The sequence below is a fragment of the Phasianus colchicus genome, chromosome 16 (assembly GCF_987193195.1).
Source record: "Phasianus colchicus chromosome 16, bPhaCol1.hap1.1, whole genome shotgun sequence".
Lineage (NCBI taxonomy): Eukaryota > Metazoa > Chordata > Aves > Galliformes > Phasianidae > Phasianus > Phasianus colchicus.
This window is the reverse complement of record NC_143451.1, coordinates 12,199,253-12,216,417: the sequence shown is the minus strand read 5'-3', so window position 1 is coordinate 12,216,417 and position 17,165 is coordinate 12,199,253. Positions and strand designations below refer to the sequence as shown.

The 17,165-nt window shown below is 40.3% G+C and overlaps 1 protein-coding gene across 6 annotated transcripts in view; it reads right to left on the bottom strand.

Annotated features, from left to right (window-relative positions):
- The window catches only part of SMURF1 (SMAD specific E3 ubiquitin protein ligase 1), a 43,007-nt gene that overhangs the window by 5,697 nt on the left and 20,145 nt on the right, over positions 1 to 17,165 (bottom strand). For 3 of the 6 annotated variants that reach the window (XM_031606843.2, XM_031606844.2, XM_090151416.1), the window contains exons 2-15: positions 12,608 to 12,646; positions 11,848 to 11,956; positions 11,094 to 11,227; positions 10,909 to 10,974; positions 9,971 to 10,046; positions 9,398 to 9,651; positions 8,519 to 8,603; positions 6,163 to 6,309; positions 4,909 to 5,113; positions 4,112 to 4,215; positions 3,607 to 3,721; positions 2,722 to 2,900; positions 1,818 to 1,955; positions 1,337 to 1,457 (exon numbers count right to left, since the gene is read on the bottom strand). In XM_031606843.2, the coding sequence (XP_031462703.1) occupies positions 1,337 to 1,457; positions 1,818 to 1,955; positions 2,722 to 2,900; positions 3,607 to 3,721; positions 4,112 to 4,215; positions 4,909 to 5,113; positions 6,163 to 6,309; positions 8,519 to 8,603; positions 9,398 to 9,651; positions 9,971 to 10,046; positions 10,909 to 10,974; positions 11,094 to 11,227; positions 11,848 to 11,956; positions 12,608 to 12,646 (1,772 nt within the window). Of the gene's footprint in view, positions 1 to 1,336; positions 1,458 to 1,817; positions 1,956 to 2,721; positions 2,901 to 3,606; positions 3,722 to 4,111; positions 4,216 to 4,908; positions 5,114 to 6,162; positions 6,310 to 8,518; positions 8,604 to 9,397; positions 9,652 to 9,970; positions 10,047 to 10,908; positions 10,975 to 11,093; positions 11,228 to 11,847; positions 11,957 to 12,607; positions 13,125 to 17,165 lie in introns of those variants that run through there. The other 3 variants (XM_031606845.2, XM_031606846.2, XM_090151414.1) reach the window with 2 other exon arrangements.

The window sequence follows — 17,165 nt, the reverse complement described above, 5'->3', positions numbered from 1 at the left end:
TCCAAAACAGTTTAGAACAGGAAGTAAATCTCCCCAGTTAATCTGCAATGAAACTGAAGCCCAGGATTACACCAGAACTGGAATTTTCAGAAGAAATCAGAGTCAAATGCCCATTCAAGACCTGCTTTTTAAATCTAGCCTACCTGAAAAGTACAGTATATCTTTATAAGGATACAGCACAGACTTGGATGAAGGCGTGCCATCTACTTAGTTGACACAGAAATCATTTTCCTGATCTGGCTTTGTCCTAGAGTTGCTAATAACCCACTACAGGAAAGTGCTGCTCAGTTTATGGTTACATCCCAATTGGTCCGGTGTCCATAACTGACCACTAACTACAAAAACTTTGCAGCTGTTTTTTGATGTTGTTTATGAGAGTGTCTGACAAAGACTAGACGGATTACTTCAATCTCTTTTCCAGATGAAACCAGGTTGCAAAATATTGAAAGAGGAAGTCATTACTGGCCATGAATCTAACCAGCTACCCTGGCAACGATAAACAAATGGCATACAGGAGACATCATCACTCAAAACAAAATGTGTGTCATACTCTAAATTTCCCATAATATTCCATATTGAGTATTTCATTCTAAGAGCTACCATTTAGCAGCTGTCTTTTTGTGCCACCAAGATGGTACCCACCTAGACTAATTTACAGTATTAGGGCAGTTGTGACTAACCTAATTTGGACAGTATTGAAATATTAATTGGATTTACAATCTGCCTTTTTAACCAACTAACTCATGGAACACAGTAACTTCATGTGAACAGTTGGTATGCACAAACTACTACCATTAAACTATTTCTTCCAATACCTCAAATAGTCTACTGCCTTCTTTAAAATAAACAAAAAATAGGAAGAAAAATGGTGTAGAATTCTATACTCAGGATTAAACGCAAAGACAAATTAATTTATTTTCTATGTGCTCTCTCACTTCTACTTCAGCTGCTGTAAACCATGACTTATGTGTCTATAGAAACAGACGTATTAAAACAGACATTGAAGAAAACAAGTACTGGGGCAAACAACAGGTTAGGTCTTGCCAGCAGCTCTCCAGGCTTGCAATACTCCCTCTCTCTGCCCAGACCACCTGCTTTGAGCATTAGTGCCTGGTTACACAATATGGTGTATTTGTCTTCCCTGTTCAAGCAGTCCTCTCACTAACATTAACCCAAAGCAAGTCTAGAATAAAACAGAAAGTGTTTGGTTAAACAAACACACAGCCTTCTGGTATATAAACTGCAATAAATTGTGTTGTTATTTATTTTCACATCAGTGGTTGGGTATGGAACGTACGAATTAGGAACTGATATTCCAAGCGGATAAAACACGTACCTCAAGTTCCTTCTGGTCAAAAGGCTTGAGGAGATGTTGGGGAATGAGTTCATTAAAGCCTTTCTGCAGAGCCAAGAACTGTGCTTCTATGCCTCTCATAAATCGCCAGTTCACATACAACCTGGGGGGAGGAAAAAAAGTCAGGGTGATAAGCTGGGTAAGACTGGGCTTTTTAGAGCAGGGCTGGAAAAGTTTACAGAGGAACTAGTTTTAAAAGACATTTTGTTGTATGAAAGAAGTTATTATTAATTCCTTTTGCTATCAACATTTAATTATTGCACCATTAACAGACAACACAAGGTACAATTTACAACTTCTTCCCAGGCTCTACTACGTTACATTGCATGAAAACAGGTAATTTATGACTCAGGTATTTCCCTCTGAAATACCCATATCATCAGTTCCACCCTATGAAAAAAAGCAATGTGTTCACTGCCTTCCTTTCACTACATTTGCAGGATATGTATTTGTTCTGCAATACCTGACATATTCTTTCTTGTTCTCTTCTGTCACTGGAATGTTCCTGCCATTTGGTTTGAGTTCATGCTGTAAAATCCTTCCAAAAGCATTGTGTTCCACACAAAAAGTATGGTCCAGAACCGGGGTGATATCGTTCTCTCTAACAAATGAAAGACAGAAGGTAAACTTTGCATTTTTGATCACTTGCAGGGACGATGCTGACAGCTTGTTATTTGAACACAGAGTCTTCAGGATAAACCTAGTAACCATCTATCTGCATTCCACACCACTAAAGGAATGCTGCCACAATTACTGATTTCTATATGGCTTATTGCCTGCTGAGGAGCCCCATTGGAGGTGTCATTCTCACCACTACAATTGTAGTAGTATTTGGGATAATAAATAATTAAACCCTAAACACACACACACACACAGAGTGATCCAATCTGCTGTCAGGTACTGAGTGCAGCACAGAAGAAATCACAATTATTTTCAATAACACACCAATAACTTTAAACATAAATTTAAAACAGTCTTTATGAAGAAGTGACAATGCAAAGCAATGCTAAAGAATCCCAAAGCTACACCTAACAATAACGGATTTGGTTCTAAACTGTACATGTACAAAGTTCAAATTAATTCAATTTATTTTCTTTTTAATCAATGTTTCCTCAGGACAAAGTTCTGAGGATTTTGATACTGTAGTATTCTAGCACACTCATGCAACACTTTATTTAGAACCTAATTTACTACAAGGAAGCCTAACACAGCTTACATGAGAATTTTTTCCTCAAATGCCTTGAACTTTTTGACACAGAAATTGTAACTTGGTAATTTTGTACCCATCTCCCCCGTTACTGACCCTTCTATTTTCTGTAAAGCACAATCTTCTCCACAGCAAGATAACTGATAAATACAGTACTTACAGAATCCAGACTAAACTTTTGTGTAGTTCTGGGTCAACAGATTCTAGATCAGAGAGCTGAATGGGTTTCCCCAGGAGCTGTTTATAAAAGGGAACTGTGAACCCCCCATTGATATAGTGTCCATGGAACACAGCCAAACCCATTATCCGACCAACAAAATGGAAATAAGACAAATGGTCCTGCAGAGAGAGAGGAGAAAATCAGACAGCACAAAGACACTCTAACACTGACATCTCGTGGCTATTTAAGTGTAAGTCATCAGCAGCCCTCTGGGCAAAAGGAACCACAGTTTTTCCTCATAACATAACCAAGAAGCATTTAATGATTAAACATATCAAACAAGTCTCTGCACTTCACCTAATAAATTACATACAAGTACTTTAGACCTTGCAAACAGAATTGCTGCTCCTTTTAGGGCAATACAAGGCCTCCAATAACGGGGAAGAAAACACCCAAACAACACAGGAGCTTATTGAGAAAGGGCAAGCAAGGCTTACAAGCCCCTACAGTCATGGAGCAGACACTGCTTAGGATGCAGTGTTTGCACAATCACCTGTATTGAAAATGAAGAGTACTTTTACCTATCCCAGAATCAACATGCACCCCAGCCAGTACAAAGGAGTCTCAAATGACAGCCAAAAGAATTCAGATACTTATCAAAGGAGAACTCTTCTCTCATGTTATTTCTGTGCAAACCCTGCTCCTCTGTACTGTAACAACACCAGACTTGTTAACATGTTTTTACCCCACTTCACTGTCACAGAATCACAGAATGGCCAGGGTTGGACTGCCTATGTTCTCATCATGAAAAAATCAGCTGCAATGATATAGGCTGCAGGAGACAATCTCTTAAAGTACACACATTGCTCAGAAGTCAATACTTACAGGATTGATAGAGGAATCTGGATTGATTTGCAGCATGTAAATATTATCTGTAGAGTACTGGAAGAGTCCATAGTATGGATTTAACATTTCATGGCACAGTAAATACAACCATTCTCTGCCAAGAAAAAGTGTTATTTTAGAAGAAAGCAACTTCCACTTAAGTTTTAGACAACACAGTTTTCAGTTTCTTATTTCACATTAAATCTTTTACTGCTTTCCACCTGCAGACTGAAGAAGTGCACTTAAAAATAAGTGTGTTTTTCAACTTACAGGTAGTTTGATTTTAGTTTATAAGTAGTGAAGAAATTAACATGAATTAACATAGCTAGTAAGCCATGAGACAATGCCATCTCATTCCTTACCCATTCCCCAAACATTGTCAGAGACGTATTTAAACAAATCAAGTCTGAATGAGAGTTGTTGAAAAACCCACACAGACACACACACACACACAAAGAAACACCAATTTTACAGCTAAGAAGTGTCAGAAAAACTAAAATCTCACCTTGCTACTCCTCCATAATCCAGGCCTTCCTCACCTCGAAATTTTACCATAAGCCTCTTTTTCAAATCCTTTGGTCTCATCTTCATTATCTGACGGTAGGATTCCTGTACATGTGTATACATATATTTATAGGCTGGCTTTTTTTTTTTTTAATAGATTAGACATTTTATTTCTTTTCTATAATTAGCTCTAAGAAGCATTAGTATAACACATAGATTTTTCACTCAGCTACAGAAAGCATTCTGTTAAAGGGCTAATCTAAAGCATGTTTCAGTGACAACACTAATATTTGTGGGTGGAAAGTCCACAAAAAGCTTAATTCCCTTTTGCTACAAAGGTACTTAAAAAATAATCCAATCTAAGAATAGAAGAATGCCCAATTAGAGTTACCTTTTACATGCCTACATACACAAGTGGTAATGGCAAGCAGATGCCATTCCTTTTAAGTTTTCAACTGCTGTCATTTCTAAATGAAAAAGAATGCTCAAATTTGTCAGCAAAATCCATGTGAAGTTTACATAATCTAGCTTTCCTCATGTAAGATGAAAGACTTTTAGCAATTAAAAATTTGTATTGGCAAAAGAACCCCAAACTACTCAGAATTTCTTCTTACAAATGTCCAAGTTAAAACATGAAACTAGAAGAATGTTTTTTCTTTAATTTAATCAGAGCTCTGATAATCCATATGATACCACTGGATTCACCACTTCTCTCATTAAACAGACTTGATGTAAGACCAGTTTTATTAAACTTGAGTAAGAGAAGTTGATATTAGTAGTAAAGAGTCCATCAAATACCTCAAATATTTCCTCTCTGGATACTTCAATTCGGCAGTGACCTGCCTGCGGCTGCTGAAGGGAGAGCTCATGTCTAAGAACTTTCAGTTTTTGCACCAAGTCTCTTTCATATCTCTGTGCAGGCAACTCTTCACCCTCTTCCACAGACCCCTCATTTGGAGCTGGCAAAGGCTGCTGGCTGGGCTCTTTTAGCTGGCATTGATGACTTTGAAAGAAAAGCAAAGTATTTATTCTAGAAGTATTACAATAAGGAAGATGTAAAAACAATAAAGCTTTCTGGTACTTCTCCCACACATCTTGAGGAGTATAACAAGAAAAGAGATCTCTAATGAAATAATAGCTTTATAAATGGAATCATCTAACAACTGCAATCATTATTTTTTTCCAGCTCCACCCAAAGTAAGGATAACAGAGTAGAATAGAACAACCTCTACAATTATTGGAAGAGATATATGTACTTGTCCCAGATAGATGAATCTTCAAACATTTATCCTCATTGGCCATGCCTTTATTTAGGCTGAGGATCCATTTTATTTCTTAGATAAGAGATTCTGCAGTAGGCTTCAAGCACAGACAAATTGGATCCAAGGCAAATTCTGAACTCAGGAACAATGCACACAGTCAGGCTTCTTCCAGAGTTAGTTCTGTAACAGTGCAGCTGCTTTTGCACAATGCAGAGCTTGAATTTATTAAATCCTGCTAAACCTGAGCTGGCTGTGCACAGCACCAGGCGACCCGACTCCAGTTGGCTTTGTATTCTGTTGTCTGGAGCTCAAGGGAGCACAAAGCCAGCTCATGTCCACCAAGAGCTAGCATAGAACTAGAACTGCTAAGCCAGACAGACATGAGTGGAGTGCTGTGGAACTGCCTGGCAGATCCTCCACCCCACATTCCAGCATTTCTAGAACTGCATATTTTCTCCAACACAACTTGGTGCAGTTTTGTCAAACCAACTTAAAAGATCAGCATTGTGCAGAAATATGCAAGCCCTCCCTGGGGACTGCAAAGCATAATAAAAACAGTTTTGTAGAGTCTTTGCATGAAGTTTAGACAAAAGTAGGGCTGACAACTAATATTCAGACCCTGATTAGACCCACACAGAAATCCACCTCCTTGCATCTATTGCCTAATATCATTACACAGTGATTCTTTTTCAGCCCCTCATGACTCCCAGACTGTAGTTAAAATTGTACAAAAATAAATGGTTTAAGAATCCAAACTTGAGATGAATTATTTATCATGCAAGCTTCTTACTTCATGATGTGATGTAGTCGTGGATCTGTGAATTGTGTGGTTCTGTTGTTATGATCTACAAAATATATTCTTCCTGAAACTGTACTTCTAACTTCCCAACCTGGAGGCAGAGGTCCCAGTTCATCACAATTCACACTGTTAAGGTCTCTAAGGAGAAAAGTAAACAAAGTTAAAGCACTCCCGAAGAGAAGGTGGAACCAATTACATTCAGGGGAGGGGGAGTGAATTTGGCTCTCAGAGATTCCAGGCTATGAAAGTCACGGGAAAGAAGCACACCATAGCTACTTTAATGTTGCCTTTTTAGAATCCTCCATCTAAGCAGTGCAACTTTGTAATCTGTCCTTGAAAGTAACAAAGCCATGCAGATTAAAAGTAACTTCAACATGCAACATCATCATTTAGGCAGAGCTGCAAAAGGAGAGGGAGATCTTCTTTGTAGCAAAAAATTTCACAGAAAAAAAAAAGAAAAATCCTATTAACACTAATGCGAGCTGTGTGCAGAAAACCTAAAAATGAAAGGCTTTTAAACCAACCACTGCCTCCAAATAACCAGGAGGTTAAGAAGCTAAGGCGGCCAAACATTAAGATCACCTAAAACGAAAAATTCACCTCTTTAATTAGCAAGGTTAGAAACTTAAGTATGAGAAATCGCTCACAGTAAGGTTTTGCTGACATGTTCATCCCTTTCATTCTTGATAGCTTTAAGGTGCCATTCTTTCTAAGTGCTGCTAAAGGCAATCACTCACCTTCAGGTAGCACAAAAGCATTTAAATTCAACACACAGGCTGTATTTACAACTCGAGAATTTAAAATGCTTTAAAGCTACCCCATGCAGTAAAATACCAACAGTGGCAACAAAGAGGAGGAGGGAAACCTGGAGACTGTTGTTTTGGCAGAAATGCTGTTAAGTGAGGTATTCTCTAGACAGTTGAGGTGAGTTTATCTATTATGCAGGGTTGAAGACATCACTCTGTCAATTTCCTTACCTAAATCTAACAACCCAACATCATTATAAGGGTATGAGAGGCTTTAGAAAAGGTAGAACACTTTGTACATCAAAGGCTTCATTACTGTCAAGGGATGGCATAAGCCAGCATGGGGTACACAGGGAGACAGACGAGCCTTTGTTAGGCTCCTTGAAAGAAGATTATAGTTGGAACCATTTGTTTCAATCAGCTGTGCATCTGAAAGTGCTTTAGAGATCTGATTACATCAAGTTTTAACCTACATCTGTGCTAAATGCCAAGGTTACATTTTTGCACTGTAACATGGTGGTAAAGAAAAGCCATCTCCACTTTGTAAGTGGAATGTGTCCATTTACATTGCTGGTCCAAAAACCTGGCTAAAATCTGTAGCAAAAAGAAGCAGAAACTTTCATTAAGTAAATCAGGACCACTTGAAGAAGAAATAGGCTTTGGGCATCCAAGCCAGACTTGAGTGACATGAAGAATGAGCATTGTCATTTCTTCCTCCAACAACACCAGCTAATCTAACATCAGCTATTTTATCTCTCTCTAAACCTCATTTTTTCATATCCTCCCATATACTGTGCTTATATCAACACTTTTGCCTACACTACTGCATATAATTTTTCTAATATCCTGTAGCACACCGGTCTATCATACAATGAACGCAGCAGCTGAAGAGTTACAAACACTGTGCTTTACTACAGGACTGGGTGTGCAGGCAGCCCAGTGAGACAGCCCAGATTCAGAGCTCCTCAAGGAAGACAGACAGACCTTAGTCACAAAGACCTGGATTAACTGCAGGTTAAGTTTTAAAGAGGCTTTACTAAATTAATCATGTGGAGGATTCGAATTTCCTAGCTGCAAATCACTGGTCTGAAGCATAAAAACCCCAACATTACTTCAAGTTTAAAGATAACAAGTAATCTCTCTGCTTCAGTGGTACAAGAATGGGCACTATTACAGCAGAAATTACTAATTCAGTACTCAGGAAGCAGTCACTTTTTTATTTAATTTGTAGTCCAAACTGTTTTTAAACAAAAAATATTTGATTCAGAAATCCAACTTCACAAAACCAATAATGAAGTCACGTTGACATTTTTGGAAGGGTTTGTCAAATGGTAATTCCTGAAGGACTTTTCTTCACTTGTTTTACATGATTCACTGGTAGGTAATTCTCTCTTTCAAAAAGTCACATTTAAGGTATGACAAAAAGCTAACCAGAGAGATCCAAAATCACTCTCTGCTCATATCTCTCCCTTTAAGTTTAGATAGTCTACTTTATAATTATTAAAGATTTCACTGATTTTTGCTCTAAAAGATTCAGCTTACATCTGTACACACGCAGAATCCCACCCCATGGCCATGAGTTTGTAACTAGAAATACATACCTTGGTATCCTAGGGTCATGCCATGTGCTAACTCCAGTCTGCGTGTGCAAAAAATAAACCTGTCCCTGTACTGTTGTTCTTTGTTCTGTGAAAATGGATGGAAGATTACTGTAAGGCACAACTCCAAAAAAACCAACCTGAATAAACAGTTTGTTTGAAGCCATTAGTGTACACTGTCTTTCTGTCAGAGCTAGGAGAAAGTACTTGAGCCATCCCACCTGATCTCTTGCAGCACGGACTTCTTTGCCCTTAAACACAGTCCTCATAAGTTTACTTGACTACACAGTTCAGCAATCCTTTTCAAACTCAAAAATCCAGCATGTTTCAGTTTGTATTTTTATTTTTAGATCTTGAGACATCTCAAACCCCCAAACTGGATTTCTTTCCTCCTAGATTTGGCGTGCTCTTTTCCAAGCTTTAAATTCTCCTTAATCTTATCCTTCCTAATCTTCTGTACTACTGGCTTCTTTGCTTTTATATTTTCCTGATCTTTTCTCAAATGTGGGCTCAAACCTACACGATACGCCAAGGGGGAAGGAAAAAATAGCATTACTGCTCTAGTTTAAAGAGCTCTTTACATTCGTTCTCCCTAGATACAATGCCAAGATTAGCAGTGAATTTTCTGTAACAGCATCATACCACAAACTCATGTTTAATTTACCATCAACCCCTCAGTGTATCCTGGAGTAGACAACTGCTAATTAGACAATCTCAAACTTGCAGCTGCACTGCTTAGTTCCTTTTCCAAAATGCAGACCATTAGATGCTCATGGATACTGCATGTCCTAACAGGTAAACCACATCAATATGGTCAAATGGGAGAACTATCCTCTGAAGTCTTTTGAAATCTTAAATTTAATGGTTCTGGAAAATTCTTACCATAGCCTTCAGGTAGGTCAGGAGACTGGTGACCATGAGGTCTGTTCTGAGGTGTCTGTACATGACCTCTGACTTCAGGAGTCCGAAGTCGCTGTGCCTGAAGCCTCTGATCTTGACTTGGGGACTCTACAAAGCGACAATTGCCTCCACCTGCAGCCCCTGTAGTGTCTGTGTAGGGTGCTGGTTCTTCCATAAAACAGCTCAGTGGCCTCCCTGGTCCGGAATCTTCATAAACCGTTCTGAAAATGGGGAAACTTCAAGATTTTCCACCACAGAAGTGAATGCAGAAAAAACTGTTTTTCTCTCTCTCTTTCTCTCTCTCTTTCTCTCCATTACTTCAAGTAACTTCCAACCCAAGATATGCCATTTTCTTACACCAAATTTCTTAGCTAAACAGAAGTGCCAGAAGCACTGGTAACAAGAAATATCAAGTCCTAGTCAGTTTAGATGATTTTCTTCGAGCAAGCATTCAGCTACAGCTTTACCACATATTCCCAGAGAAGTTAATAGTCATTATATTCTTCTCACATGTAAACTTATTTTCTAAGAAAGTGTAAAGAAAGGAATCCTTACCCTTCATTCTCCAAAAGCCCTCTACAGTCTACTACAGAACCTCCGGTGCCTATTCTGTCCCGTGTCTGTAAACTGACTGAAATAAAAACCAAATGCAAGTTAATAATTGTTCCCTAAACAACAACCCACATTTACCCAGGGTAAAACACTGAAGAACACTAAAATCATGCTGCACATATGAGAGCACATCACTCGCCCCAGCTCCCTCCACAACCCTGACACACTACTGACTTTTTAAAAAGGGTGAAAAGACATCAGAGGCATCACATCATCAAAACTGAAGCTGATTCTATTTCTGTGAATATCAAATATCAGGCCCCACATCTGCATTTCATGAGGTTTCAGGAAGGTTAGCTGGGAGGAAATCGCTCACCACTAGATGTCATCATTACGGTGAGAATTCTATTTTGTTAAACATATTGATGTATGTCTATTGAAACGCCTGGGTTCAGGGCAGGGCAGGGGGAGGCAGAGCAGTGTGGTGACATGGGTTAAGTTAGATGCAAAACTAGCAGTGACAGTAGCAGAAAGAAATTGAAATAGTCAAAAATCAAGGATGGTATTAAAACAGCAATTTGCAAAATTTCTTTTACCTTTTTTAGGTCCCTCTTATCCAGGTAATGTTCTGTTTGCCTGTCATCTTGGTCCAAAAGCTATTAGTTTTACAGTAACATTTCACCCTTCCAGAGCTGCAATAGGTACCCTGCCAAATGCACTCCCTCTTTTTAATATTGTTTGCCATTATTAAATAAGAGCAAATCAACTCTTTTGTAGGAGTACAACAAAACAATTGCTGTTATGTAACCTAATCCCATTAAAACCTGAAGAAACAACACAGAAAAGGCGCTGAAGCAATAACTATGGGTTTCTTTTTCAATACATCATTTGTCCTCATAGTGTATTTAAGAAGATAAATGTTTAACTAAGAATATTCTTACCCACTATTTGGCCTCGCACAGCATCAGTATCTGTGGGATTTAGTTTGCATAGATCCAAACGCTGGTCTGCAAACAAGAATTGGAAACATCAACAAAACACCAAGGGGCTGGGAGAGAACACTACTCACTACTCAGATACAAGGCACTGAAGGTTCTTGACTGTGCCAGGTAGGAGCTGCTCTTACATCCAGTATCTTTTAGCCTGCTGATGGCATTGGAGAGGAGTCGGACACACCCCAGGAAGCCAGCTCCCTGTTTCTTGTGGATTTTTTTATGGTTCCATACACTGATGGTTATGGAATCTGTCTTCCCAACATATCTAAAAAAAATACATATCAGGAGAGTCATTTTAGAAAAAAATACCACTTTACTCCACAGCATTTCCACAGCATTCTGATACATTGGAGTACGTTGGTCACGCTCCTTTATTATAAATACAGAAGTGCTTAAGTCTGGAATGGTGTTATTTAATGAATTACTGCACATTACATAGCACATTAAATTGATACTGCTGCAGCACAAATTAACCACAGACAGCCTCATTAAAACCTCAGCATCAAACTAATTGATGTAGAAAACTTTGTTAAAATTTATATTTCTAATATTTTGAAGTCAATGAATCACTACAAGGACAATCTGTTCTAAAAGCTGAACTGCACTCCTCCTGTACAGAGCTCACCCTAAGCAGTGGTGCTCTGCACCTAACATACACATATTTCCAAATTCAAACACCTAGAGGCAACAGAAGCAAACTTTTATTAGCAGGTAGTTTTTTGTTATTGCAAATATTAGTCCTCCTCAGCAAACATGATTCTTCTTGGTAACATACGACTAAGCATCAGTGGCAATTCTTCTATTTCATTTATCAGATAAATTTTTGGAATATATATATATTCATACACACACACGAGTTTACTTATGACCTAATGAACAACTCACAGATCATAATGCTGGTTCCATTTGGGGTCCAATGTGTTCTTCACAGTGTCAGTTGAGTGGCACTGACCTGACCCATCAACAACTATTTTTGCAAATGGGTCAGGAAGTCCTGTGGAAGAAAAAAGGGGCTGTTACACTTCACACTTTTTGTTTTGTTTCTTCCCAGATCATGATATCATGAAGTCCTGCTCTGTTTTTCCCCTCAAGAAAGGAAAGGTGCCATTATCCCCTAACTGAAAATAGAGAAAGCAGTTCCTAATTAAAGAACAAGGTACTTCTGCCCTACACATTTGTATCTGCCATAAATAGTAAAATAATTTAGCAAACAGGCTAAATGTGCTTAATTTAACAGTGCTTAAATGGTAGAAGCATACTGGTAAGTAGGCATTCTTATTCAATCCTTAACATAACATTAAGACTGCAGCTCTGGAATACTTTACTTGTATCCCTGGCATGTTTTGCAAATACTTCCACAAGAGATGGATGCTACTGATAGCCCACAGACAGAACTGGAAGTAGCAACCTGCTTGCAGTCTCATCGGCCAGACTTTCAACAAGAATTTGAGATCCTTGGTCTTTCCAACACTGGAGCCTGCATCACCCAATCAGGGCAATGTGTGTTTCTGTAGTAATGCAGTGCTACTGCAAGCATGAACCAAAGACAAATCACATACAAAAATGAGCCAGGACAGCAAAGCACAATCTACAGATAAACCTGATTAATTAAGAGCAGAAAGTTATACAATTAAGGCATACTTACTGAAGAAATCTTTCTTTGCAAGATTCTTGGCACATAATACTGCAAAACAAAATACCACAGTAAGAAATCTTATGAACAAATAAAGCCTTACAGCAATCATACCCCTTACAATGCTACCTGATCTTAATTCTTATAAGAAACCCAAATATTAAATATGAGCATCATTTCCTTTCTCTGTGGCTGGAAATGCACTTTGCTGGTTTGTTCTGTTGTTGCAAAGTACGGATTTACTGCACATCTCTTTGTGCCAAAGCCTCCTTGTTTTCTATGCTACATGCTTATGTGCTTAAACAAGATTTTGCTGCAGTTGTTTCACCCATCTTACAATGCAGGTTTTGAACCAAGAATGGTTCAGGGCTGTTGGAGGTGACCTCTGCACCAGGTCCTGTCGGACACTGTCCAGCCTCCTGCTTCTCAGGGCATCAGTACAGCCAACTCTTGGAGGTGCTGCTCTAACAGCCTCAACACCTTGCCAATACAGACAGGTTTTGAGATGAACATCACATGACTTCATTCAGGAGAAAATAGGAAAAAGAAAGCATCAAGAATTTTTCCTTTGCAAGGGCCACAAATGAGACATCATTTCCCTCTCTCCAATTCCACTCAATAACAGAGTGGTTCAAGCAAAAATGAGATCAAGAAACTTGCATCAATCTCCATTTCTATTTGGTCTACTACCAGCTACAAGCCTACATTCTGCTGTTTAGTAAGGGCTGCTCAGCACAGCCTCAATAATTCAAGTAGCTCAGTGTCCATTAAACTCTTAGAACAGGACAGAAAAAGTAACTACAGAGCCACACGTGAAAACACAAGAGCTCTGACTTGCCCAACACTGGAAGAAAAAAAAGAACCAAGAAAGGTATTTATAAGACTTAGCCTTTGAGGGAGTCTCTTCCCCACCAAGTTCTATCCTTCAGCATGAGAATGAATGCTCACAAATAACTCAAGATGGTCATTTCCCTCAGCACAGATACTTCTCATCTGCCTGGCCCTGCACTTCCAGTAGCCCCAGGAGCATTTGCACACAGTAACTCTATGCTGGGCACAGTGAAGATGTGTATAAATATATATTTCTTTTCTATTTCCACTGGAATTCCACAGCAATGGCCCATCAGCTGAAACACCCAGCAGAATATGGACTGCCTCATCTCACACGACAAGCCAACAGCCCAGAGCCATCCCAGCTTAACACAGATGTTCATGGGAAAAAAAAATACACAAATCCTTCGGTTTTATTAATAATTAAAGCAGCCACTACATGAAACTATTTTTAGAATGGATTAAAAATTATGTGCTTCTGAGATTGGCAAACCGCATGTTCAGGGAAAGCTGCTCTTGAGCATTTTAACAGCTGACCAAAAAGGAGAAGTCTGCAGGACTGTGGCATTCGGTTTGAAATAGAACAGGATGACAGAATCAGCCTGCTGCTGCTCTATGGAAGCACAACAGGGAAAGCTTAATTTCCTCCCGACGAGGAAAAAGAACCAGAAGAGCAGGCAGTGAGTGCAGGTAAAATCAGAAGTGGAATGTTCCAGCACACGCCAAAATGAATGTTAAAGTTCCTCTGAGTGGTGGAGCTTTTTCTTTTTTAAATAACTCATACCACTTTCCATCCCCAATTCGAAGAATATGGATATGTAACAATCTGCATATTGTCTGGCTATATAATTATCACATTTATTTTACATTTCAGGTGTGCTTTCTAGAGCTCAACAGCAGCCACAGCTTCTAAAGCTGTTACCAAAGAATTACATTTTTCAGTTAATTCTTTTCTCTCGGCCACAGGCTTTCAGTCTATAGCAGAGGAGCATGGCTGCCAATTTGCCAGTTGCAGCCTGTGAAACCCTCAATTTTAGGTTGCAAAAAACCATTATTCCTTCTAGTAAGAACACTGGCATAACAGCTAGTGGCAGACAAACTTTTATGGAGCAGCCTGTAGGAAGAGGCTGCCTGAGAGGGACCTCTGGCTTTGCTCCACTGTTTGCATAGGAAACTCACTAAGAAAAATATTTTCAAGTGCCCCATCACTTCAAGGGTATACATTTCTAAATTCCAGTAAAGCAACAAGTGACAAAAGTCAGCACTGGGATGCTTGGACATGAAAGCACATCAGCAGTGGGCACACAGCACCCCCAGATCCGTAAAGCTGCGCCCAATTTGCTTCTTAAATGCACAGCCTCCAACAGGACCTCAGTGAGTCTGCTCTGGGATCTGGCTGCTGCCATCTCAGGCTGAAAGCCCTGAACTCAGCTGGATTTACCTACAAAAGCTTAAGAAGTTGTTAAAGTTACCCCTGCACGGCAGGTTGCTGCCCACAGACGAGGCGCAGGGAAAGGGCTGGATGCTGCTCTGCAAACCGGCTGCTCTGCTCAGGCTTTGCACAAAACCCAGCATCCAGACTTTACAAAGCGCTTTTCCTTTCTTTCAAGCGAGGCTTATGGCTCATCAGCAGGAGAAATCTGCTCACATTTGTTGCAGAGTTACAAAAGGCACTAATTCTCCTGTCTCGGACATTTGCATTCTGCCTTTTGAAAGCCAACCGACTTGTTCCAGCTTGACACACTATTTGTTTATGCTGCACTCCGGATTGCTATGCAGCATTCAAGAACTTCTTTTTATACTGTAGATCCCAAGGAACACTGAAGCAACGTCTTCACATCCCTATTATAATATTTATAAAGGGATGGGAATGTTTTTTTAAGCACCTGACATTACTGAGATAATTTCAAAGGCCAAATTAGCCAGCTGGGTGAAGCATTAATGTGAAAGCATATTTGGCAGAGGGTGAAGAAAGGATGAGGCTTAGACAAAGTCAGGATTCACCCTGCGGATTCAGCGCAGTCCGGGGGAGGCGAGCAGTTCCGTGCCAGCCCCCGGCTGCTCACCCGCTCCCAAAGCAGAAGTGAATCATCTGTAGGAGCTGCAGCAGGTGTAGGAAGGGAAGCAAGGCACGGCTCTGCTGCCTGCACTGAGCCAGGCTGAGCATTGCATCAGAAAGCTGCTGCTTCACCAGCGAGCGGCCTCTGGAGCGTGACCGGCCTTCCTGGGAAGGAGGAGAGCCCGGGTGGGGAACAATTAAACGTCCCCAAGCAAACAGAGCTGCCTACAAATGTGCTCAGGTGCCAAGTTCCTCCTTCACACTGGGCTCAAAGGACAGCTGCTGGTCTGCAGGGAGGTCTTTCACACTGCATCGACAGCGCATTCACTCGCACGTAACATAACATTCCCTCAGCACAGCGCTATGCTGCTATCGTTGTTTGCAGGTAGATGAGTTTTGCAGCATGCAAAGATTCAGTAGACGCCAGTCTGTATCAATGCAAAGCAGCATCTGCATTAGGGACTGCAATAATTCACACTTCGCTCCGTGTTAAAGGTAAGCACCTCCTTGCTGAAATGAAGGATCTTTACACGTGGCTACGATCTGAGCCAGCAGCATTGAGCTGAGCACTCCAGGCAGACGGGGGGACAAGGCCACCCTGCAGCACGGCCACATCTTCCTTGGGAAAGGGGGAAGGTCGTGCTGAGGGATGCTGGCAAACAAACCTCTCCGCCATCTCTGGCCTTCCCTTTGATATTCCAGGTTAATCATTTGTGCTTGTGCAAACACGCGCTAGATTCCAGGATATATTCATTTTACTTTCTGACAGAAGGTAAACACAAAGCCAGCAGGCTAATGACGTGCAAAGGACTTCACTTAGTATTTACTTCTGAGCAGACCACCTTTAATCATGAGATATGTAGCATAAGCATTACAAGCGCTGCAAGTTGTTGGACTCTTCCGTCCTGAAAAAGTCTGCAGAAGACTGCAAAGAAAAATAATGGGTTCCAAGTGTAGAAAATCTTCCACAAACAAACAGCCAAACATGCTCACACAAAAAAGAAAAAGCACAAGCATCAGCTATTTACCACATGCTGCTCTAACAGCCCAAAGCACCACAGCCCACAGTTAGAACCTTTGCTGGCTCCGTGATGGGAAATCACTTCCGTCCGAATGCTTCTACGCAATTTGTGTGCAAAGTGCTCAGAAAAGCCCCAAGCCATCCCCCGGAGCGCCCTGAAGCAGGACTCTGCTTATCGCCCCTCTTCTGTGCACATAACCTTCAACGAGACTTCGCTGCAGATAAACGTTTGTTTTTATTTCTACTACCAGGCAACCCGCGAAGGTTTTTAAGTGCTTTGTTTTCTTAAGGCTGACAATCATTTATGTTTGATAGGGCACAAGAGCAAGTTGAATGGAAAAGGAAAGACGGGTAAAGGCAGCGAGTGTGTCAAAATGTGGCTTCTCTGCAGCAAACCACATCACTGAACTGAAAGGTACCATTTTATTCACAAATCGAAGCTTAAGCTGTCACCACAAAGGCCAAGGTTTCTATTCTAGTCCTTTTCTTGTTTGCTTTAAGAATACTTCTAGTCTTCCTCTGTCTGCTTCAGACTGCAATGCACAAATCCACGGACTGCTTTAACTTCACAGTAAGTGAATCACTGCAGTGCTTAACGCAGAAAAGAAACCAAACTGAGTCTTACATCTGCCAAAGAAACCAATTACCTGTACAGAACT